This window comes from Syngnathus typhle, linkage group LG7, assembly GCF_033458585.1.
Source record: "Syngnathus typhle isolate RoL2023-S1 ecotype Sweden linkage group LG7, RoL_Styp_1.0, whole genome shotgun sequence".
Classification (NCBI taxonomy): domain Eukaryota; kingdom Metazoa; phylum Chordata; class Actinopteri; order Syngnathiformes; family Syngnathidae; genus Syngnathus; species Syngnathus typhle.
The window spans coordinates 12,404,790-12,428,952 of record NC_083744.1 but is presented as its reverse complement, the minus strand read 5'-3'; the positions used below and the strand labels follow the sequence as shown (position 1 = coordinate 12,428,952).

The 24,163-nt window shown below is 39.1% G+C and overlaps 1 protein-coding gene across 1 annotated transcript in view; it reads right to left on the bottom strand.

Moving 5' to 3' along the window:
• Nucleotides 1–1,120: 1,120 nt before the first annotated feature.
• Nucleotides 1,121–24,163, bottom strand: part of spon1b (spondin 1b) — a 39,523-nt gene continuing 16,480 nt past the window's right edge. Inside the window, exons 4-16 of the mRNA XM_061283189.1 lie at nt 18,546–18,619; nt 17,623–17,745; nt 17,098–17,246; nt 9,198–9,262; nt 7,233–7,434; nt 6,571–6,711; nt 6,155–6,230; nt 5,709–5,891; nt 4,753–4,923; nt 4,116–4,283; nt 3,838–3,996; nt 3,178–3,429; nt 1,121–3,094 (exon numbers count right to left, since the gene is read on the bottom strand). Of these exons, the coding sequence (XP_061139173.1) occupies nt 2,931–3,094; nt 3,178–3,429; nt 3,838–3,996; nt 4,116–4,283; nt 4,753–4,923; nt 5,709–5,891; nt 6,155–6,230; nt 6,571–6,711; nt 7,233–7,434; nt 9,198–9,262; nt 17,098–17,246; nt 17,623–17,745; nt 18,546–18,619 (1,927 nt within the window). The 3' untranslated portion in view covers nt 1,121–2,930. The remainder of the gene's footprint in view (nt 3,095–3,177; nt 3,430–3,837; nt 3,997–4,115; nt 4,284–4,752; nt 4,924–5,708; nt 5,892–6,154; nt 6,231–6,570; nt 6,712–7,232; nt 7,435–9,197; nt 9,263–17,097; nt 17,247–17,622; nt 17,746–18,545; nt 18,620–24,163) is intronic.

Sequence of the window (24,163 nt, the reverse complement as noted above, 5' to 3'; positions counted from 1 at the left end):
ATCAATATAAATAACTCAATGGAGCAGCTATTTGAGCACGCAATTTCAAACAAAATGACAATCATAGGTAGAAACACTGTCCCGGTAACCATGAATTAATATCATTATTTAATGTTTCGACTCTAAATTGCTTGCTGCTGTCAAAACAAATCATCACCAACTAGGCAAGGCAATAACATGTATTTTCCGCACTATAAGGCGAACCGGATTATAAGGCGCACCTTCAATGAATGGCCCATTTTAAAACTTTGTCCATATGTAAAGCACACCGGTTTATAAGGCATAGAATAAATAACTCAACGTTGCTTAAACGTTAATGCAATCGCAATATAGTAACACTCGAAATAGTGAAAACAATAACAATATATCAATAACTCAACGTTGCTCAAACGTTAGTATCACACAACACACAAAATAAACAGATAAAGCTCACTTTGATATGTTTGTCCTCATCCACAAATCCATATTGGTCCATATATAAGGCGCACCGGATTATAAAGCGAACTGTCGGCTTTTGAGAAAATTGGAGGTTTTTAGGTTGTGCCTTATAGTGCGGAAAATACGGTTTTAAAAAAGCATTTAAAAGTATTTACAAACAATAGATACAAAGATATTTAAAAACAAAGTGCAGCTTAAAAAAATAGCTTGTTGACATTACTTTAAGAATGTCTAGTGCCAGAATACAATATTGGAAAGTTGATCTCAATCGTAGGTACTGTTCTTAACCTGGATTGTTCTGAAACTGCAGCTCTGCTTCCCCTAAAGTTGCATCGCCTGAACAATAACAATAAAAATTGTAAATTATGTTCTGCTGTGTGTACTACATTTCAATGGACTAAATATGTGCTAGAATACCTCTGCATACAATGACGGTGACGGAAAAGCATCTATATATTTGTTTAGTCTTAAATTTGGAATAAACAGCTCTTAACTGTGAAGTAATTATATGTTTGTGAACAATAGCAAACTGTTTGATTTTACATAGCCCAACTGATTAAATATACAGACAAATAGCACGTCTCATGTGTTTAAGGAGCCCAATTGAAAATTAATTTAAAGATTAGAACTAAAGTACTAAAAGTTCATTTGAGAATGTAACAGATTCTGAAGTTATGAAAAATTTGATGACAAGTCTTTTTTTTAATCTTTGAACAATTCAAGTACAGACACTTAGCAAATACATTTGTAATTGTACCGTATACAATATTGTAGATCATCATCATATCATAGGAAAAACATCGGTAGAGATCAAAAGATTGAGATGTGTAAATTTAGGGTGTTCATGATTGATTTGATAAATGGGACTATGGGTTCGGGTTTCAGTGAATTATTGACCAACTAGGATAAAGATTTTGAATTTGTGTTTTTAGGTAGGGTTAGTGTTTTCAGCTATAGTTAGGGTTTTAAATTAAGGTTACAAAGTAGGATTTCAAACTCTGGTTAGGGTTTTAGATAAAGGAGGCATGTGGAAGGAAAATTCTGCTGTGCCAAATGAGTACAAAGCTAGGAAAAGACCAACCCTCCCATCCACTGCCTTTGAAATATTTTTTTCTTAGGCAGCGTCAACATTGACCGGTTGCCCCGGGCATCCACTGTGCTATGCACGGCACTGGCCTCTTGTGCCGTTCTACTTTATCGACATCCCAAATAAGACAGTGCCTATTAAGGCAAAATCTGTCATGATTTATATTTCTTTAATCTTCGAATCAGTATTACTTTTAAAAACGGCTTACGTTACTTCCTATACAGTCTCAATCCAGCTTTTGTGCTTCAACTCATCTGTATGTGCCACCTCCATCTAGTGGAGTAAGAATGTAAGAACACAAAAGGCTAGAAAGAAATGGTTAAATTGTGAAAAGTGGCAGTTGGAGTTACTGAACAAATTTGTGTGGATTTGTGCATCATAGCACATCTGTCCCCCAGTTATGATTTAGTATTGTTTGTTTTAATACACACACAATATGCAATTTGGGACATTTACTTTTGTTTTTAATTGTAAATGTGGTTTCTTACAAAAGCGTCGGAAAAAGCAAGAAAGCATCTTGAAATCCAACAAAAAGTCTGATAACTGGCAAATCCTCCACAAAATGCCTGCAGTCACAAGAGCTTTGATAGTTATATTTATCAAAACAGGAAAAGGATAACAATATCCTAGGTGATGATACAAAACACTGAATGTTAATAGTCTGCGGCATCACGATAAAGAAGCACACTGTAAATCAAAGCCTACTTAAGGCCAAAACAAATTGCAATTAAATTGACAACCCAACAATGTGCTGTATATATTGTGACGCTTTTGAGGTGTTGCCTGTCCTTTCACCAACTGATGAAGGCAGATTTAGCTATGGATTATAGTTGGATTCTTGCTAACGAAGCAAAAAATAAAACCACATGCAATTAAGTCCGAGAAAAATGTTGCAGTTTCAATGCTACATCAGTTAATATGACAGATAAAACAGCAGTGGCAAATATATGACTAACAGTATGTATAAAGTAACATCCTTAATACATTTGTAACTCATAAATGTTGGTTAGATAGCAGATAAACAGTCACGTTTGAGTCTTTACAGACTCCGTGTGGTGTCAATTTTGTTGAAAACTGTTCTAAGTCATTATGATCCCAAATTCTGATACGCAGCTCCATTTCATGCCCCAGATTCCAAAACACTCAAAATACAGTAAAGCTACAGTGCTAGTACTCTTTAACAATTCTGTACTGCTATAAAGTAGAAAAGGAAACAAAATAAAATCAGCCCTCAAGGTGCACACAAGCTTCCCCTCAGCTTTTCTCTGAAGCCACCTCCAAACGACCAACCATAACCCTTCTCTGCACTGTGCACACTTCCAAATCCTTTTTTTAAACATGGACAAAGACAGCATAGAAGCACACATTTCTCTTTATACTTTGCTGTACAACACAACAGCGCCCTCTAGCAGGGATCAACATTACAGGCGCGTATCTCTTTTCGGTCCTTGCAGCTGCCTGTCAGAGTGCCTTTAGCTCTTTTCTTCTTCAACATGAAACGCTCCTGGATGCCCCCTCCACATGATTTGGTGCAGTCTGTCCAGCCAGTCCATGGCTGTATCTCACAACCTTGGGAGAAAAGACAAGATTGTTGCATCTGTCTTTTGGGCGGGTGGGGTGCGTTGAGGAGTAATTTCAATATCATGACCAACCTGACTGTTCTTCTAACACCGTATCTCTTCCCTGTTTACCCCGTCTTCTCCTCTTGCCTTCATCTCTCTCCTCCTTTGGTTTTGATCGACACTTACGAATCTTGCATTTCTTGCGCTGAATGGTCTCGGGACATGCGCTACCCCCGAACTGTGGCTCCAGTTTTACCATGCGGGTTCGGATGGTGTGTCCTTTACCGCAGGACTTGTTGCATTCGGACCACTCAGACCACTCTGTGACCATGCAGTCAATAGCTGGAAGAAATCAAGAAAACGTGCGCACGCACACACACCTATTTTATTGAAATTTCATTTAAATGACTATTGCAAAGTGGAACATAATGTCATGATCTGTATTTAGATTTTTGCATTGTGTTGAATACTTTTAGCTTAGTTTCATGGTGCGTCTTGTTTTTCTTTTTTTTTTTTAGTTTTTCTTGTTTAGGTTTTGTGTCTATTAGTTCTGTTCTTGGTGTTGTATTTTGTCAAATAAAGTCCTCCAAAAATGCGACTTGTACTCCGGTACTACTTATATATGCTTTTTTGTTCTTTATTATGCATTTTATTGTACTCCGTTGTGGCTTATAGTCCAGTAAATACGGTAGTAAGTATTTGCTTCATCAATTACATCAAGACCCTGCTATGTGCAAGTGGGATACTTACGACACTCTGGCAACATGCACTTCTCCGACTGTTCCAACTCTTCAGTGCACTCTGCCGGATCCGACTTCAGCATCCTCTGACGGGTGCGTAAGCCACGCCCACACGAAACGCTACATTCGCTCCAGTCAGACCACGGTGACAACATACATGGGATGGTATCTGCAAACACACACATTATTGAACCCATTTAATTGAATTAAAAGCTATGTCACCTACACCATCAAGCTGTACTTTATTGATTTGATTTATGAAACAGAGTCAAACTTTTTATTACTCACAGCATTCTGGCATCATGCATTTGTCAACTTCGACCACCTCCGTTTTGCACATTGATCCATCAATAGGAGGCATTTTAACCATGCGCTCCCGTCTTCTCATGCCCATCCCACAAGACACACTGCAAGGATCCCATTCAGCCCATTCAGTAACCACACAGCTGCTGGCTGCTATAGGGCGGAAAAGGAAAAAATCTTATACTCCTGACACAAAAGAGACTTTGAGATGACATTTAAAAAATAGTAGACAGAGTATTAAGAAATCAGGGCATTACGCCAACTGAAACTAAAAAAAGAATAAGTTTACTTATTTTAGGAAGTTATTGATGCTTGATTAAATGACGTGGCTCACGATCTTATAAACATTGTAGCTTATTCCAAAAGTGTGCTTGATAGAACCAATTCCAATTACAACTTTATGAACCATGCTTTGGGCACAGTCATCTGGAGCAGAAAACAGCCTTTTCCAAACGTTGGAAGCCAACAATTGTACTGCACAAGACTTAATAGTGCAAGCAATTAAAATAGGACAAATGTGTTGAGTATAAAGTCAATTATTAATAAATGAAATATAAATAAAAGGGATAGAGAATGCCCAATTCCTGACAAGCGCAGGCACACAATATAATAACCGACTCACAGCATTCTTCATTGACGACACACTTCTCTATCTCCTCTGTGTTGAGTTGGCAGAGTGATCCATCCTCTGGGTACTGTTTGACATAACGCTCTCTGGATCTCATTCCCATCCCACAGGAAACGCTGCAGGCCGACCAGCTTATCCACTCGGACATCATGCATGTCGATGGCTCTGTACATCAAAAGAACAAAGACTAAGGGCTCTATTTCATATTCAGTGCAAGTCTAGCAGTCTAACTGTGTGCATGGCACGAGTTTGATTTCCTTTGGTATTTTCACAGACGGAGCAGAGTTAGAAACAGGCGTTTTTGCTACTGTGGGTGTGAACACAGCCGATTAGCTTCCGGGCCAAAGGAAGCTGCTTCTATTAATCTGTGGATGACCATTATAAATACACAGGGAAACATGAAATGTATGAACATACAAAAAAACTCTACCTTACCTTGACGCACATGCACAAGGTTCTGTTAATTTGCGTGAGAATCGAAGCCACTCAAATACATTCTCTCCCTTTTATCCACGAAAATGTTAGACGTGACAGTAAGCCTCAAAGCACCAAATGGCCAATTTAGAGAGACCCGACATTGTTATGGTCATCCTGCCTTGTTTCCTTGATGTATCTCTGTCATCAGGCACACAGACACTAACAACCGTCTTTGTTTTCATTTGGCATCCATTGGAAGTGGGACTAGAAAATTGCTACAGGATGGGTCAGATACACAGTTCCCCTGCTTAACAGCAGCTAATAATGCTAGTCCTGTAAGGAGGCTGTGTTTGGCTTTTATTTGCTTTGTAATTATATTTATTGAGTGTTGACCATGTATTTATTTATTTATTCATTCATTCATTCATTCTTAATGAAGTTTTATCGCATGAAATGTGTGTCTCTGCTCGTGCTAGCGCTCTGTCTGCAAGTGAAGTTCCCAACGGATAAATAAAGTTATTTTGAGTACTCACCTTGCATGCTGCATCCAGGGCCCATGCAGGGCTGGAAATCTTGAGTGTGGGGACATGGAACGCTGAGGTCGAGCTGGGCCTTGAGCATCCTCTGCCTCATCCGTCGGCCCTTTTCACATGATGCACTGCTGCAGGCCGACCAGGGAGACCAAGCAGAGTAGATACAAGTCTCAGGGGTGTCATCTAGGACAGAAAATCAGGATATTAGCTAGGTGGAGGCCACAAAGAAAATGACATCGCTGGGGTCAGGCATGTATCTCCAAAATCATCACCTTTCAGGAGAGCCCCAAAATGGCAGGTTTGTTCAACTATTAATAATGCATTGTGAGAAAGAGCAAGCCATTTTCACACTCATACATCTGGACTGAACAAAAGTACCAACTTTGTCCCACACTCCAAAGTTAAGGGTTTAATTAACAGCTCAAGAATAGTTTTTAAGACTTTACCTTTCTCCGTTTCCTCCTGACCAATGTCTGCTACAATGTCATCAATGCTGTCTGGCACCACATTGCACTGCTCCCCCTGTGTAATAACATAGACAACAGGAATGGAACCTGAGGAATACCCTCATATAGCCAAAGCTAAAAGCCATGCAATTGATTTCAAGTGGAGTTCCCTTGTGATGCATGGGTACCTTGTGATTTGATACATTAAACATATTTAGCAAAACAATGAGAAATGCAACATGAGTGAATCCTTGTGAGGACAATTAATATGATTGCATTATTGTCATGATTGCGTTTGCACAATAAAAGCCCTAATTGACAATGTATACATATGTTTTGATCCAAAAGCTATCACTGGTCAACTAAAAAGATTATTCACTGCAAAAGTAAAAACAATATTTTTATTTTTTTTTTACCTTCCTGGCGATACGCTCCACCATGACCTTGGCCACAGGGGTAATCGCCCCGCCCTCAGGGTCATAGAAGGGGCTCTGAGGGTGATCCAAACTAGTTAAAGGTCGAATTTTCTCTTGGGGAATGATGGGCTTGTTTGGCGACTAAAAGGAAAGGCAAAAAAGAAAGGGTGTCATCCATCTCAAAGAACTTGCTCAGCAAATGTTTTTGTCTTAAAATGAACCCATCTCATAATGCCTATGATTCGAGTGAACCGACTAAAGAGATTTTAGAGATACAAAATTGATATACAAGCGCTGTATTGTGGAATTAAACGCAATTGAAAAGCAGCAGTTTGTCAGATATAGATCAATTCATTAAAACTGAGTCTTCAAACTGTTTAACGTACCACACAGTTCACTATTGCATTACACATAAGATAAAAAGAGAATATGACATGCACATGTAAATCACCATAGCTTTTCTTGATGTTAACAAAATAAAATGACAGTTAGCAACGATAATCACAGTTTTAAAAGCATATTATATATATGTATTTGAATGCAAGCCTTCGGATTTAGACAGATAATGTCAACACATCCACAGCCATATATGTAAGTATGTGTTCACAGTAGCAAGAATCCATTACAGTTGTATAAGAAAAATTGTAATTAAATGAAATTACTTCATATGTGATACCACCATCAGTGCCGGCATCCCAGGGAATAAGGTCTGTCACCAGCCGCTGGACCCAGCCACACTCCTTGGTACATAGGTCCTCTCCCGACAGCCCCACATTCCAATCAGGACTTGGCCCGAGCATAGTGAGGAAAGACATCAGGTGGCGGGTCTGGTCAACAGAGAATTCAGCAGATGGAGCAGCTCGCCTGGAGAGAAATGTGGAGGAATTTAAAAATATATATGAGACAGCGTTATACGGTACGTCCACCCAAACAATTTCTATATCACTACGATAAGAAGTGTTGATAATGAAATTATACCCTGCAATAAAGTGGTGACCCAAATTCAGCTGGGTTGGACTCTCGCCCACGGGCAACGATGATGAGGACAAGCGATATTGAAAACTGATGGGTAAAACTATATTAATAAATAGATTAATAAATAATATGAAGCTCTAATTCTTTGGTAGTAGCTGCTTTTAAATGTAATTTTCACCCATGAAAATCAATTCATTTAGTCACGCAGCTTCAAAAAGACGTGGTAAGATGTTTAACAGTGCATTGTTTGTCACCAATTTGCCAGTTTGAACATCTTACCAAGCTTCCAGAAAAATCTGTCGTCACGTTTAACGGGGACATTGTTTTCTACACTACAAAGCTCATCTTTGTGTTTCAGAAGATATTGCCACACAATCTGCCTGCCAAGCATGTTTTGGGGATGTAGGAGGAAACCGGAGTATCCAGAGAAAACCCACGGAGGCACAGGGAGAACATGCAAACTCCACACAGGGCCAGAGGTGGAAACAAACCTACAACGTCGGAACTGTGAGGCGTACGTGCTAAACAGTGCATCACCGTCTGTATTCAAGTCAGTGCTTCTCAATTATTTTTTGTTATGCTACGCTAGAAAGAAGAAAATATTGCACACCCCCTCCACTCTCCTCAGTGACTATAAATAGTATCATTACCCTATAAAATTGTAACAAGTACACCTCTGCATAACATTGTCTTTTATGATCCCTTGGGGTCACATGCTAGCATCGTACCGCGTCTCCCACAATGAGGACCTGCCCTGCTATTTGAGAAGCACTGATTAAGTGGTTAGACCATGAATTTCATTCCCATCTTTAAGAAAAGTTAAGAGCATCTCGTGCTAGGGTCATCATTTTTATTTCATTTAATTTTATTTATATTCTCATTCTTTGCCTTTCCTGTGATGTACTTCTAATTCCCAGGTAGATTTAGAGAATAAATGCTAAACACTGCACTGTCGAAACACTGCATTGCATTAAAAAATTAAAAGCTGCATTAAATAAATAAAAGCTATTAACCTTTTCGTAAGCTTCAAATTTACTCAAAATTATTCAAATGTATCATCCTTCTAATTAATGACAAATTTCAGAGGGTTTTCATCTGTGTAAGCCTTCTAAATTTAATCCCAAAACAGAAGTGGTGCCCCAAGTAGGGGTAGCATCAGTAAACCAGGGCTAATTAATTCATTCTAATTTATTCCTTATTATCGCTACAATAGTTATACGGTAAGAATGTTAAAAAAATACTGCACAACAGGAGTATACTTTGGTTTTACACAATCTTTTTGCCACAGTTATGTGAATTTTAAATTCAGTGAAATAGTGTGCTAATTTCTTTTCTGGCTGCCCTCCTGGTCATGTTGTTCGCCTCAGTTGTCCAATCTTGCTTGCCTCCGTGACTCCCAAAAGTGAAACTATGGAATTAACTGAAGTACTGTAATTTTGTGTTGTTTTGGCAAGTAGCAAGAAACAGAACGTAATCTGTGTTGTTAAATGGTAGGGTTACTACATTTTGGACCTGGAGTTGATGATACCTCTGTCTATCAACAAGTTTTCGTTTCCCACTTTTGCTAAAGTCCTGATCATCTCGACAGTAATTTCAATCGTCTCTCCCTGTGCCTTTATCCACTGGTGAAAGTAAAAATATGTAATACTTACAGGTTGAGCGGCTGCCACGCTGGCCACTGAGCTTTGGTTTTAATGACGGTCAGAACTTCATCACCCTAACCAGAAAGGACAAAAAACAATTTAATTGTGAGAACAAACGTCGAACTCATTCCACAATCCAATTTTAAGTTTAAATTCGGAACCACATTTAATTTAATAGAATCATGGTGAATGCACTTCATTGTAACAGCCTTTATTCCAGTGATGAACTTTCCAAACATACAGCACACATGAGCCTGCCTATACTTTGCATCTCTAATTCAGACAAACTTGTTATATAACTTGGGGTACGACGATTATAGCCGACAATGATGACACTGGAGGCGAACATCAGTACTCACGAGCTTGTATTGTAGTTCTACCACACTCTTCAACCACACGTCATCACACATTACCCACCGAGCACCACGGCACGTTGCTAAGAAACGTTAGCAATCAATACACAACAAAACGTAACAAGACAAAAATATTAAAGGGGTGCTTTGAAGTCAATTACCGTATTTTCCAGACTATAAATCGCAGTTTTTTTTCTGTTTGGCAGGGGGTACGATTTATACTCTGGAGCGATTTATGTGTGAAATTATTAACACATCCTGTGAGCAATGCACCTGTGTATTGACATGGCAGCGAGACTAATGCGGGGGTGAAAAAGCACTGCTTCTTTTACAAAAGAAGATACACTTGTGAGCCTTAAAGAAAATGCTGACTGTTTGATTGTCTATTGTGGGCTGCAGCCAAAGGCAGAGACCTTGGCGGTCTGATTCCCAGCTACAGAAGCTCGCTCTTGGGACATGGAATGTCACTTCTATGGCAGGAAAGGAGCCCAAACTAGTGTGCAAGGCAGAAAAGTTTCGACTAGACGTAGTCGGACTTCCTCCACATACAGTTTGGGTTCTGGTACAAGTCCTCTTGAGAGGGGCTGGACTCTCTTCCACTCTGGAGTTGTCCACGTGGAGAGAAGCCGAGTAAATGTGGGCGCCTGCACATTGGGGTTCTTAGTAGTCCTTAGTCGGAAAAGGGTGGAACGCCCCGGGGATGAGATCCTGCCACAAGTGGAGGAGTTCATGTATCATGGGGTCTTGTTCATTAGTGAGGGCAGGATGGAGCGTGAAATAGACAGGCGGATCGGTGCAGCGTCTGCTGTTGTGCGGACTCTTGATTTACCAGCCGATCTACGTTCCTACCCTCAGCTATGGTCAGGAGCTATGGGTCGTGACCGAAAGAACAAGATCCTGGATAGTAGTGGCCGAAATGAGTTTCCTCACTTAGAGATAGGGTGAGAAGCTCGGTCATCAGTGAGGGACTGCTCCTCCACGTTGACAGGAGCCAGATGAGGTGGCTCGGGCATGTCATTAGGATGACTCCTTGATGCCTAGCCGGGGAGATGTTCCAGGCATGTCCCACCGGCAGGAGACCCCAGGGATGACCCAGGATGCACTGGAGAGACTATGTCTCTCAACTGGCTTGGGAATGCCTTGGGATCACCTGGGATGAGCTGGACAAAGTGGCTGGGAGAGGAAGTCTGGGTTGCTGCTCCCACAACCCGACCCTGGATAAGCGGTAGAAGATGGATGGATGAATAGAAGGATCGATGGATGGACGGATTTAGTTAAATTTCAATCGTCGTTGTTAATGTGCCATTAGTTAGAGTGTATGGTGATTGTTTCAGAAAGTGAACTAAGCACATTTCAAATCTGAAAAATAATAGAATGCAGTCTGAATGAAGTGCACAATTGAAGAGAAACTGTGTGATTACATTTTATTTAATCATGCCAAGTCATTTTTTAAATCATAACCTTTTCTGAGTGTTCTAATTTGTCTAGGACTGTCATCTCTGACTGTTAGTAGTTTTTCAAGTAAAGTACATAATAAAAACTTGCTCCAATGTTAAATCACTTGGGAAATAAAAGGTGCTGACATTTATCAAGGTTATGAATGTTGAGTTGCTGGCCGCGGATGACAGATACTGATCCGAATTGCTGTCGAGAGCCATTCCTTTTCGGGAAGCAAAACTGATTACGGACTGCAATTCTTTTTTGCTTCTGGAGTGTCAGGTAATGTCATTGCCTCTGGCTTTGAATTATACCGCGTATGTGTGTCGATGAGAAATTGTATTAAAATATTTAAAGATCTCACATTACTCTCCTGATGTGTTAAGTAAAAACGCCATATAGCCCAGTGGTCCCCAAGTGTTTTCCACAACGGCCCGGGTTATAAAAGTCCATAACCTTTTGTGGATCGGCAACTATTTAGCAACCGTGGTAGTATTGTCTGTTAAATACATCTTGTTTTTTTCTTTTCAGGCATAGGCTCGTGTTGAATGTTCACTGGTTATTTTTCTCATTTTTCCTCATCAACATTTTTTCAAATATGTCTGTTTTTTGAACTCCTTTTGCAAGCTTTCGGGTTTAATATGAGAACAAATAAAGAGGTAAAACAATTGTGCGGACTAAAGAGGAAGAGAGAATTAAGTTAAAACAAGAAGTCAACAGAAAATGTAGGTGAAGAAACATTTTGTGAAAGTGAGAGCAGGTGATTTGAGAGGAGACAACATCGTAGAAAGTTGCAGTAATTGCTTTGACACTGTGCAGGGACAAGATTTAACTCCGTTAAGAAGAGTCATGAATTCTATGCCCTCGGCCCTGTCACGAGTATAAAGTAACTTTATGAGGAGATTCTAGTTTATAACCACTTGTAAAAACAGGGAGGAAACACCGAAATTGCATTTCACTATTGTACGTGGAAAAAGTTTCGTGGACTGCTGCCTGAAGCTTAAGACATAAAAATTATATTATCTGCCACAAGATTTTGGCTGATGTAGTCTGGTCAGGGTAGCCTGGCATGTATATCATCCCAGAAAGTGCAGGTAAAACAACTGGGAAAGAAAAGCTGAACTATGGTTACAGTAACACTTATACAGATTTGTTTTGAATGATTCTACTAGCTATGCATCACTAGCTCTAATCTTTTACTCTTAAACAATTGTGGATTTTCCTTTCATTTCTCGGTTAACGGGGGTCGCGGGCATGTTGGAGCCTATCTCAGCCGTCATCGGGCAGTAGGCGGGGGAGGACACCCTGAACTGGTTGCCAGCCAATCGCAGGGCACACAACGACAACCATCTGCAATTTGTAGTGCTCAATCAGTCTACCAAGCATGTTTTTGAGATGTAGGAGGAAACCGGAGGACCCAGAGAAAACCCACGCAGACATGGAGAGATCATGAAAAATCCACACAGGGAGGATCGGAGGTGGGATCAAACTCACACCCTCTGAACTGTAAGGCCGCCGTGCTAATCAGTGCACACCGTGCCAACCGGCCATTGATTGTTTAGTGTTTAAATACAGACAGGCTATTGATTGTTTGATGCTTAAATGTAGCTATGATATGAAATCAATTTCTACTTAATGCCCAATTCACAATTATCAAGTGACTAATTAGCTTTCTCCCAAAGTCAGTTAGGTTAGGATTCCGCTGCTGCTGGAAAAGCAAATTTTATCAAATAGATATGTTTAATGGCCCGCTGCCAGCAATTCTTGTCCTTATGGTGTGTCATCACCTGATCGGTAAGTCATTGGCTGTGATCTGTGATCCGAGCTGTCTCTCTAGCTTGAGGTTCAGTTAAAATGAACACACTATATCTTCTTGGTGGAGAGGCCAATTAGATCTACAGCCTTAGTATGCTATAAGGGTTCGACCGCAGGCTGAGGTTCCTTAGTATACTACAATGGTTAAACTGTGGGCAGAACTCGGACCTGCTTCCTTAGAGACTTGTGGGAATTATCGTGTCAAAGACCTTCCTCAGTAAGCTGAACACAGTGGGATGATGGACATAAACTAGAACTGGCTTCAGAGTACACAATGAGGATGAATGGATTAATTTTCAACCATTTTAGAAAAGCACATGGAAGCTTATGCCAATGCATTTTTTGCTGGACTGATTCTGTATCTTTAACACTAGAGAGGATTTATCCTGGCTGACAGTCTTCTCCCTTGCTTGATTTGCTCACTTGTCTCATTCAAGTAGCCAATTAGAGCCAATTGTAAGACTCTGCCTGTCACAAGTGCTCTTCAGTTCCCCCCAAAGAATTGTGATCTTTCACATGGGTGTGTCTGGAAGACTGTGTGGATGTTTTCATGTCATCACTTCAGCAAAGCATCTCAAGATATAGAGTACCATTTTCCACAAAGCATTATGCTGGCATAATAATGATACTCTCAAGTGGTTTCAAATTATACACATACTGACACAGGCGCACACACATTTTGCCAAGCCAAGTACAACCTCTTTCCCTCTGAGATGAGTGACAGTAAATCCAAAAATAGCCCATTTGACAGCCACCCTTCAGAGTAAGCTTGATGACCAGGTCAACAAACACTAGCACTACAATGCCGACGGCAACAGTAGCATTTTTATGGAAGTCCATGATGGACTGTCCTCACGCATGGTATAGTCTGCTGTTATGCATGTTATTATAGAAAACAAACACTGTAAACTTTGATATATTTTGCAACAACATATTTTAGTAAATAATCATGAGCCTCATTATTTATGGAGGTCTAAGAGGTTGCAGAATACCTCAGCGAGAAGAGGCACACACTATGTACTCAAAACAAGTAATAATCTCCCATGAATAATTTTTTCCGAGAAAAATTAAACACAATCAGCTGCAGTTCCTTGCTTGCTCAATTAAAGAATATTGAATATTGAAATTCCTTTTTATATTAAGACATGTTCACTTGTGCAATATGAATTTGCCACAGTGCCTAGTACCTAGCCACAGGCATTAATTTGCAAGACCATGGGGCCTATTTTGGTAGACTGGCACCCATTTAGTAAAAACAAGCATAAATTCATTTACGTGCCGTTTTTAGGTATAGTCGGGCGTGTTTGGAGCCGTCTTCTGCCTCTGTGGGCATTCCAGCATAGGGTATTGCCTCGTCCCCGACTCATCTAACAACTTGGTAACAGAATGTACTGTACTTTCCGCACTATAAGGCGCACCGGATTATAAGGCACACCTTCAATGAATGGCCCACTTTAAAACTTTGTCCATATATAAGATATATACATTTGGCCCGCGGGCCGGACTTTGGACACGCCTGCTGTAGTGGCTCAATATTGGTCCATATATAAGGCGCACCTGATTATAAGGCGCACTGTCGGCTTTAGAGAAAATTGGAGGTTTTTAAGTGTGCCTCATAGTGCGGAAAATACGGTAGTCTGTGCTTGGTGTAAAAACTGGGACATCTTCATTTACATGCAAGAGCAATGGTTGAATTCAGCATGTTTGTCAAATTTACTTAGACTAAATCTATTTTTTTTGTAGTCGACGCTAAAAGTGATGATCGTCAAGTCGATTTCAACGAATCTATGATTTTTTTATTTTAGTTCAGCAACTCCAAACACAAGCTTGCTCTCACTCTCTCAAATTGCACATTCCTAGGTCCTGCTCCTCTCTTTACATCAGCACACCTCCCATCAGAAATTCCATCAAGGACAGAGGTAGAAATGTTTTAGGGTAGTGAGACCATCGTTCCTCAATGTCGTTTGATGGAGACCTCAGTAACACTTTGCGTCTCCTCATTTTTATCGTGGTGAATTATTTAAGTGGCATGTTATACAAACACTCAACTCAAGGTTCGAGTTGCTTCCTAATTGGCTCGAAGACAGAGGGCTCCACAAAGAATGAACTGTGGCCGCTAATGACATACCAGCGCCAACACAGCCACAAAGTTTGACAACTGAGTACAGTTTGCACTTTCCCCCAGATTGCAGACTTGGCAAAGAAAAATTCGAGCTTTGCCCAAGAACACCAGTCTTTTCAAAACAATGGGAAGAAAGTCTTTCACTCAATTTGATTCACAACTGAAAACACATTGGTTTAAAACTGCCTACTCAACCTGTCACAGTTATATGATCTGAAACCATATTTTCCTACATTTTCAAATTTGGGACTGGATGGTAATGTTGTTTAAATAAGTGAAAGATGAAATGTGGCACATTCTTAAAGAGGTTACATAAGGAAGGCCATTTTGTCATTGCAAAAAGTAAGACTCAGTAAACAATGCAATGGGTAACTGAGCCACAACTTTTGAAAGTACGTGAATAAAACAGTGATTCAAAATGGCACCTGTTCATTATATGTATTCAAACTTTTTTTCAGGCTTTTGCTTGAGTAATGACTCCTGTCCACACAAAAACAACATCTATTGTTTTTGCAGTACCTAATAACCACAAAGAGGCAAAAGCAGCCAAGAATGGGGTTAGGAAAGTCTGTCAGCCCCTAATGTGTGCACAAAACAGTCCAAACCGGAAGTGACAGGCACAAACTGTGGACGCTGACAGCACTCCATTGTTCCTTTGCAAATGGCCAAAACACACCTTTCTATGGCCAGAGAGAGTGGGTGGACGACAGGGGGATAAAGTGGTGCACGGGGAGATCCAGATTAACCAACACAGGTCCAGAACTTTGTATTACAATATATTCATGTAGTGTTGTTTATATACTGATGCTTTTTCAAAATGGCATGACATGGCTTGAATGGATTCAGTTTGTTTTTTTCCCTTCCTCTTGTTTTCTCCAGCGTTAGGGTTAGGGTTAATGCATGTGACAGACAATGTAATGTTTGTTTGATTCCACTCGTATGAAAAAAAAAATAAAATCTGCTTCGACCGGATTCTTTGCTGGTGTAAGCAATTCACTAACTCATAGTTGGAGTGGAATTTATCAGGCAGTACAGGGTCTCCCAACCTGAAGGCTGTGGATTTGTACCCAAACTCTCGACTACCTTTTAAAAAAAAAAAACTCAAAAACTGTCCTTTTAATACCGTATTTATTTTGAATTTTTTTAATCGCTGAGTGACAACAATTTGAAATTAGATGAGGTCCACTTGAAATTGAAAAACAATGTTTAGATACAGCAATAAATAGGAAATGTATCCAGTCTGTAAATCCAGTCTGATGAATACTCACTGAAAGACTAACTCTGATGGCTGTTTGACATCAGCTACCTTTGAACATTTTGTGTTGGATATTAAAAAAAAATGAACACATATATAAATTAAATATATTTAAGATAAATGATCACAACCCTACTGACATGGATAAAAAGACATATTACGTAAAACTGTTTCAAGTTACTATTGTACAAGCTCAAAATGTTCAAGTCATCAAGATTATGACAGCAGGAGGAGCAGAAGTCACCTTGCAACAATAAATACTTGTGGGGCCCCTCTTGGGCTAAATGTGTGAATGGTCCAAAATGTATAAAAACATGCACCAAGTGTACAGTTAAAGTGAAATCACTTCTGGATCAAATGTCTAAATGGTAGTGTGAATGTGTTTCTTTCTGCTCCAATAAAAAGCAGCTGTCTTTGTATAGACAACTGTTTCTTGGCTCAAAATCATGTGACCAATTTTTCTCAAAGGGTGAAAGCATACTATCCAGATGTGAACTTTCAAGATGTATTCACAAGGTTTACCATCAGGTTAAAAGCTACTGAATACAGTTGTTGTTAATTGTTATAGTTTGAAAAAAAATTTACTGAACCAAAACATCAACATTAATTCACTTGTTCCACTCTGTGGAATTTAAAGGTGGAACATAATCCATTCCTGGTTTACCTTTTTCAAATTGCACGTCAGTATTTTTTTTCTATACGCACACACTTTAAGAACTAATTCTGTCCTTTAGAATAGTAGTTTTTATGAGGGTAACGTCAAGTAAAGTATACGCGCTGCTAATTTAAAGAGGATCATCCTTCCTCACTACAATAAGACTCTTTTGCTCACTTCATTTCATTTATTTCGAAGCAAGTTTCTTGAATGAAGTATATAAATGAAACACATGGAATCCCATTGAGACTTCTTCCAAATGTGAACTCTACCTTCTGTCGAATCTCTTCTTCCATTTTGATGGGGGAGCCAAACTCAGCAACTTGTCGCACCCCCTCACTGGCATAACCTCCATACTCCCAGAGCACATAACCTCTGGAATGGGATGCACCAATCAGAGCAGACCAGTGGTTGGCGCGTCCTGTAGGACAGAAACGTAACAAATATGGATGAGTAAAACCTGCTGTCTTACAAGAATGAAGAAGGACCTGACGTAAATAGTTGGATAGGTTACTCTAGTATAAATTTCCTCTACTTAACCATGGCACACATTTTACATCACATATTAGAAAAATGTCATGCCACATTGCTACTGCAAGTCTAGTGCGAGTCAAAAAATATGTTACGGTATGGTTTGAAATCAAACAAAAAGCCTTATATTTATGATATAGCATATTAGTGAATGTTTTATTTGTTCGGTAGCCTATATGCTATATAAATCCCAGTTATTATTATTATTATTATATGTGTGCATATATATATACTATATACATGACATGCTTGGAATTTGAGCTCACTGGGATAGTCTTTGGGATGCACTTTCTCTGACCAGTTTCCATAGAAGGTGAGTCTATATTTGGCTGTCCCACAGGCACAACACTCCAAGGCAGGGTCTGCTGTTGCCTCCCCAAATACACGTTCTGCACAGAAAAGATTGACTCATATTATCTTGGGAATTTTTTGCAAAAAACAGTGTCAAGAAAACATCATAAATTAGAAAGAAAAAATACTCTTTTGGAAAATTACAAAACCAAAGGCAAATTGTCACATTAATTACTTTTAGCCTTGAAGCGCAGTCAACCATATGCATATCCATTATTCTCCTTGACCAGTGTTTGGCATTGACAGTATGAGGCTAATTGAATATTTATCATAGCAGAAAATTAGTTTGAAGAAATCCTGCCATGCTACCCAACGTTTTTGTAGGATGAGTAGAACTTCTACAGCAAAATTTGCAAACACATTTGAATAAAGATAGGGGATTGCTTGTCCGTATAATATCCTATTTTGGTCAGGAAATAACTTTTTAAAAGACTTCCGAGTTCTATCAGAGAAATAGTTTGTTGCATTGCTTAAATCAGCATTTTCAAAACAAAGATGCTTCAATCCCCAAATGCAAACAAAAAGACTCAAACAAAACAGAAAGGCAGCATTGTTACAAATCTGGCATGGATGTTAGTCTGCAGCAAATTCAAAGAAACCTGAAGGCTGAGACATAGCTCTGTGGCAAAAAACAAAAGAATATTTCAACATAGACTCCCAGGAGAACACAGCTTTTTTCTCTGCCTTTCTTGGCATCATTTCCAAAAATGGCACCGAGATACTGGGAGATGATGTGCGCTTATTAAATAAAATGAGACATGGTGAAGCCCAGCCCTATATTTGCTGGTGAAGGATATGATCGGCAAGGGGGGAGACTATGATAGGCAGCTGTCATTACCTTTCTCACATAGCCGGATGGTAAGAGAGCCCTCATCTTGGAAATAGATGATTTTCTTCTGGACAATGCTTGCTCTGCAGACAGAGAATAGAGACAGACAGGGTTGAAATTATTGAACTTGCAGAGAAAACATTTTATTGGGAAGAAATGGGGCCAAATAAGCCATTTAATATTGTTAACCCCTTCCAATCATCAAATCTACACATGCAGCCATTATTTGAACTTCTTGTCCTCATGAGGATCGTGTGCGTGCAGAAGCCTATCCCGGAGTCAGCTGTTCAGTAGGCGTGTTACACCCTGAACTAGTTGCCAGCCAATAGCAGGGCACATACATACAAACAATCATTCACATTCACAATCAAACCTACGGGCAATTTGAGGTGCTCAATCGGCCTACCATCTCTGGAATGTGGGCGGAAACCATAGTACCCAGGGGAAACCCACACAGGCATGGGGAAAACACAGACTCGGGTTTCCCGTCTCTGGCGGCAACAGACTTGAAATGAGGCAACATTTTCAAAACAGTTTTTAATTATTTTTCTGGCAGTCCATCAAAATATTGCTTTACATGAAATCAGAATGTAGGGCCAAAAAAAAGTGGACAAATGAGACCATACTGTGTATTTACATAGACACAAATTCTAAATCGTCTTTTGTTGTGTGGCCTTTGATGGCACCACAAACAACAGGAACAAATGAAACCATCAACAAACACCTTATCATGTACTTCTCTTGTCAGAACTCCTAGTACTTGTTCTCTACAAGCTTTGTGACAGCATTTTGGCTAGTGTGTCACATTTGGTCCATACAGGCATGTGCCAGTTTGATGGCTCTCGGAGCTCATTATCACCCGCATTGCTCTGAGCACAAATAACTGTGAAGCCATGGGTAAGACTGAGGAAATGTTCTGCCAAGAACCCATGCCACAATTTATTTGCAATGTTATGAACCGGAGACATCTGCTGTATTTTAATTTCATTTGAAAACAATCTCTCCCTCAATATCAAGGGTATTGTAAAAATGCCAATACCCCTAATGTTTATTACTCTGTCTCCTTGGGTTTGCAGACTCCTCACCCTTTAATCTTCATCATTAAAACTGCTTTTAGTGTCACGGTGCTCTAAATTGTTATAGATTTCCCCATTTTTCAGAGTCTCAGTTTTGTTTTATAATTAATTAAGGCCTCTTTATATTCAAACATGTGCGAGTGACAATATTTCATGTCTCGTCATTTATTTTAAATAGTCAGTTTTTAGTCCTCTCCTTCATGTTGTCATATTATATCTTGTTTTAGAAGCTTTATTTGCTGCGCTTGTGTTCCCTCATCATGGTAAATGGACCCCTTTCGTATAGCGCTTTATCTAGACTGTATAATGATTCTGTCCACCTGTGGCCCATTACCTGTGTATAAATAGTCTGGGCCTACCCCTGTCTATTATCAAATCGTCTGGTTTCCTGCCACGTCCTGAGACAGACCTTGTCAGAGTTAAAGGCAAAGAGGTTTTTTTTTTAATTATTATTAATTCGCCTTTGCTAGTTTTCTGAGTTGATAATTTTCTTGCATTGTTTTTGTCTAGATTTGCTGGGACTTTTATTTGTTGATACTCGGAGTATATTATACCGATTTGTGCGTGTTCTCTTATATATGGAAATTAACACACCTGCACCTTATAGTCCAGTGCGTGTTATAAATTAACAAAACAGGGTTTCCACTAATTTTAGCTGGCACATCTTATATTCAAGTTCGGCTTACAGTCCAGAAATCACAATGATCAAGTATTGATGCAGTAGAAAGTAATGGTAGTAACGACCATTGATCATTTTATGACTACTGCATAATCCAAATACATTCTGGCACCACAAATAGGCTGCTTGTTGGTTAGAGCTCCTTAAAAAGACAAAAGATCCTGAATTCAGCACTATTTCAAATTCATTGAGGTCAAATCAACAACGTCCATGTGAAATGTACATTGTGCCCCCGACCAATGACTTTGTTGACATCCGTTGAGGGACTGTTTAGCCTGAGGAAACTTGTGCTTACGCCAAAGAGAAACAGGATGTCTGATAAGAGCTTTGAAATGCTGCTGCTTCTGAGACACAAGAATTGTTTTGAAGGGTAAAATGGGTAGCCTATAATATTTGCAAAACTATTTGAAATCATGTGAGTTCTACAGATTATCTGTCTCAAGTTATGAGCATGTATTTAATTGCTACAATTACTGTGAATATATTTTATATTATTGAACTGTTAAAGTTTTAAAGCAATACATGAACTACAGAATATCTGCCTAGACCACTTGTCTGAGATTCTTCATTTACTTTATTCCGCTGTCAACTACAGAGATAAAACAGTTGCATATATAAATTCATTTGCAATGTGAACAAAGTACAGTGTGTAGATGAACAGATTGTTGTAATGCCTAATATTGACAGTTCTTTATTTATTGTGAAAAAAATTATATTATTTAAATGTTAACTTTTGAAGATACTATTTAAAGTAGATAAGCATCTACAATTATACTGAAGTTTATATCCCTGTCCATTCTACTCATTTCAAATGACTAAGAAACTGCTAAAAAAATCCCAATTATTTGCTATGAAGCTATTTTTCTGTAGTGGAAATACTTATTTCGCCTGTTAACTAGTCTACTAGAATCCTACTTGAAAGAGGAATCATAAAGTGGACATTTGTTGTGATAGTAGTAATTCAGCCAAACAGATGTGACATCATCTTTAGTAGATGTCTCTGGGGATCGAAAAGCCTCGCTTCATTTGCTCAAAATATTACTACCTCCTCTCGCAATGCTCCTCTGTAGATATGAGATGATAAAAAGACGAGCTACACAGACCACATTTACTTCCATAAACACTATGTTGAGTGATGGCTCTTTTTCTGTGCATCTTTTTGGAGATGTATTTTTGTTCACGCACTTGACAGACTGAGGTCGCATTTAATATATAATCTGAATGCTTTCACACCGAAAAATCTGATTTCACCCAAATATCCAAATTGCACCTTTAGGTCACTGTTCATAATTCTGAAATCCAATTAAAACAGTCATTAAAAGATAATTTTCCACTGATGGGAATTTACTATGGTTATACTTTGTAGTAAATTTCAATTTACACATACCACCTGTTTTACCGAATAGGGATTACTATGTTTATACTTTGTGGTAAACTTCGATTTACAGATACCTCCTGCTTTGAAAGTTTATTTATGTTATCATATACTACCAAGTCAAATAATTGAGGGTGCCATGTTTCATTAATGCCACCGGGCGGCCGCATGCAGAACAAAAATGACAGTGGGAATATTAAACAAAATAACCACGTACTGTGATTTTTTTTCAGTGCAAAGGTCTCACTTGCATAATAACCATTCCAGGATGGCATAAATTGCCGAACAGCAACCCAACATAAGGTACAAGACCTTTTTCACAAATATCAAATCACAGGAAATGTTAATGTCATTGAGATTCTATGTCTGCATGCCATTCCATCCATCCATTTACTAAACGACTTATCCTCTCGATGGTCGTGAGCATGCTGGAGCCTATCCCAGCTGTCTTAGGGCGGCAGGCGGGGTACACCGTGAACCTGTCGCTAGCCGATCGCAGCAGGTCATTACAAATCCACAAAAGAATATTAAGCCGACTCATCTTGAAGTATACAGTGGAGTTTACGACATGGTGCTAGTGCAACTATGTCATGTCTACCTAAATGTAAACCTCCAATATACAAGTATTTGTTTACCAGGGACAGACGGGATTGCTTTCCTTTAATTTTGGTCTTGAATTATACTTCAAACTGGGACAGAGAACTGAATATTTTAACAAAGTGTTAATTTCGTAAATGTTACACAAAAGCTGGGACCGTTAGAGTTCTTCAAATGTTTGCCATAAAAATCCATTATGTTTGTACGGTGGCAACGAGGTCTTGGCTGCCTGTACTTCATCAAGCAGAGCCACATAAAATTGTGTTATTAAAGTGAGCCAAAACACATTGACTGGACACAAGGGAGGTACTGGAGACATTATATTGACGTTATTAGTTATATTGCTTCTATAAATCTAACAGAGCAAATGGTGCAATAGGGTTGACTGCTAAGGCATGAAATTGCAAAAAATGAAATATACAGAGCATCACCATGCTTGAGTTGATGACTCCATAACATTTTATTCCGTATTGCTAATGGTCAATTTATGTGTATCAAGTCATTTAATCATTTATTGAAGCAACCTAAAAAATGGAGGTGGTCATGGTGTCAGCTTGGGTGACATGCAATGTGCGCGTTTCCTTTTTTACTTGAATAAATAAGTAAAGTGATATTCCCTTACAATTCCTGACAGCAGATTGCAGATGATAACCACATCCCTTCAGGAGCAGGATGAATCACTGACCATGCAAATATTGCTTTTGACAGCTGTCCCTCAATATGTCATCGGGGCTGAAGGAGCTCGAGCTTATTCCTTTGGCACATTAAATATTGCAAATTGGAAACTATCGTGGAAAATAGTGAGTACACTTTTCAAACAATAATCCATTGCTCGTGTTGTTGAAAATAATGCTGTGATATTTTCATTATCAGTCCACTGCTGTCAGTATTTCAGGCCGGCCCAGTCAGTGCTGAAGTTTTAAAAAATGACATCTGACTTTCAAAAACAATGACACAACGATAGAATCGGAACAGACCATATTTATAGATCCAGGATATTTTGAGCTGCTTCTAATTTTTCTGTTTTGCCCAGACATTCTACTGCTTCATTTCGTACTGACTCGCAGTATGTTGATCATACAGTATTTTAGAAATATGTCCTCACATACTGTACTGTACCTCACATACTATACTGTAAAGCATATTCACAATGCCCCCAATGTAATCCAGTACCAAAACCTGTCAGGGCCAGCAAGACCTTCTCTGCTAGCCTAACAAAACCGGAAACAATTTGGTGTGTGGAGATACACTGGATTTGCAAATTTAAATTGTTTAACTAAGACAGCAGAGAAACACCACGTGGACACTTGCAAGCTACGGTGCTTTTAAAGACTTTTGGGGACACCAGAGGGGACTCTTAGCTCAACAAATAGCTAATAACCCATTTTGTACACAACTGAGGTGATGCAATGCTTAGTGTGCTTAAGTGTGTTTGTAACTGCTCTCCAGTCCTGGTGTCATAAATGCTGGCATCATGAAAGATATTTATTGCCTATATTGGACATCACTGGAGGACTAAACGCACCGCCCGCCACCACTATCCACCTAAGACAATCTTGAAATTAGCATGAAGAACAAATCAAGTTACCCTTTTATACGTTGTTTGTTTTACTGTGATACTAGAAATTAGACAACAGAGGAAATACTTTAAGAAAACAAAATAAATAATTCAGAAGATGAGAAAACGTGTGCGCAATCCTGATCAGACAAGGAAGTCCAATGGACAATTATTGCTCTAAACTTGCTTTCATAAGTAGGTTAAAAAAATACTGTACAATGGATGTTTTATTATTATGAATTTAACACTTGTCAGGTTCCTTGGAAAGGTTAGACGGTCTTATTCTGAGATAAAAGAGCCTACGATTTCCAAGAAATGGAAAAGTGCATTTAAAACAGGTGC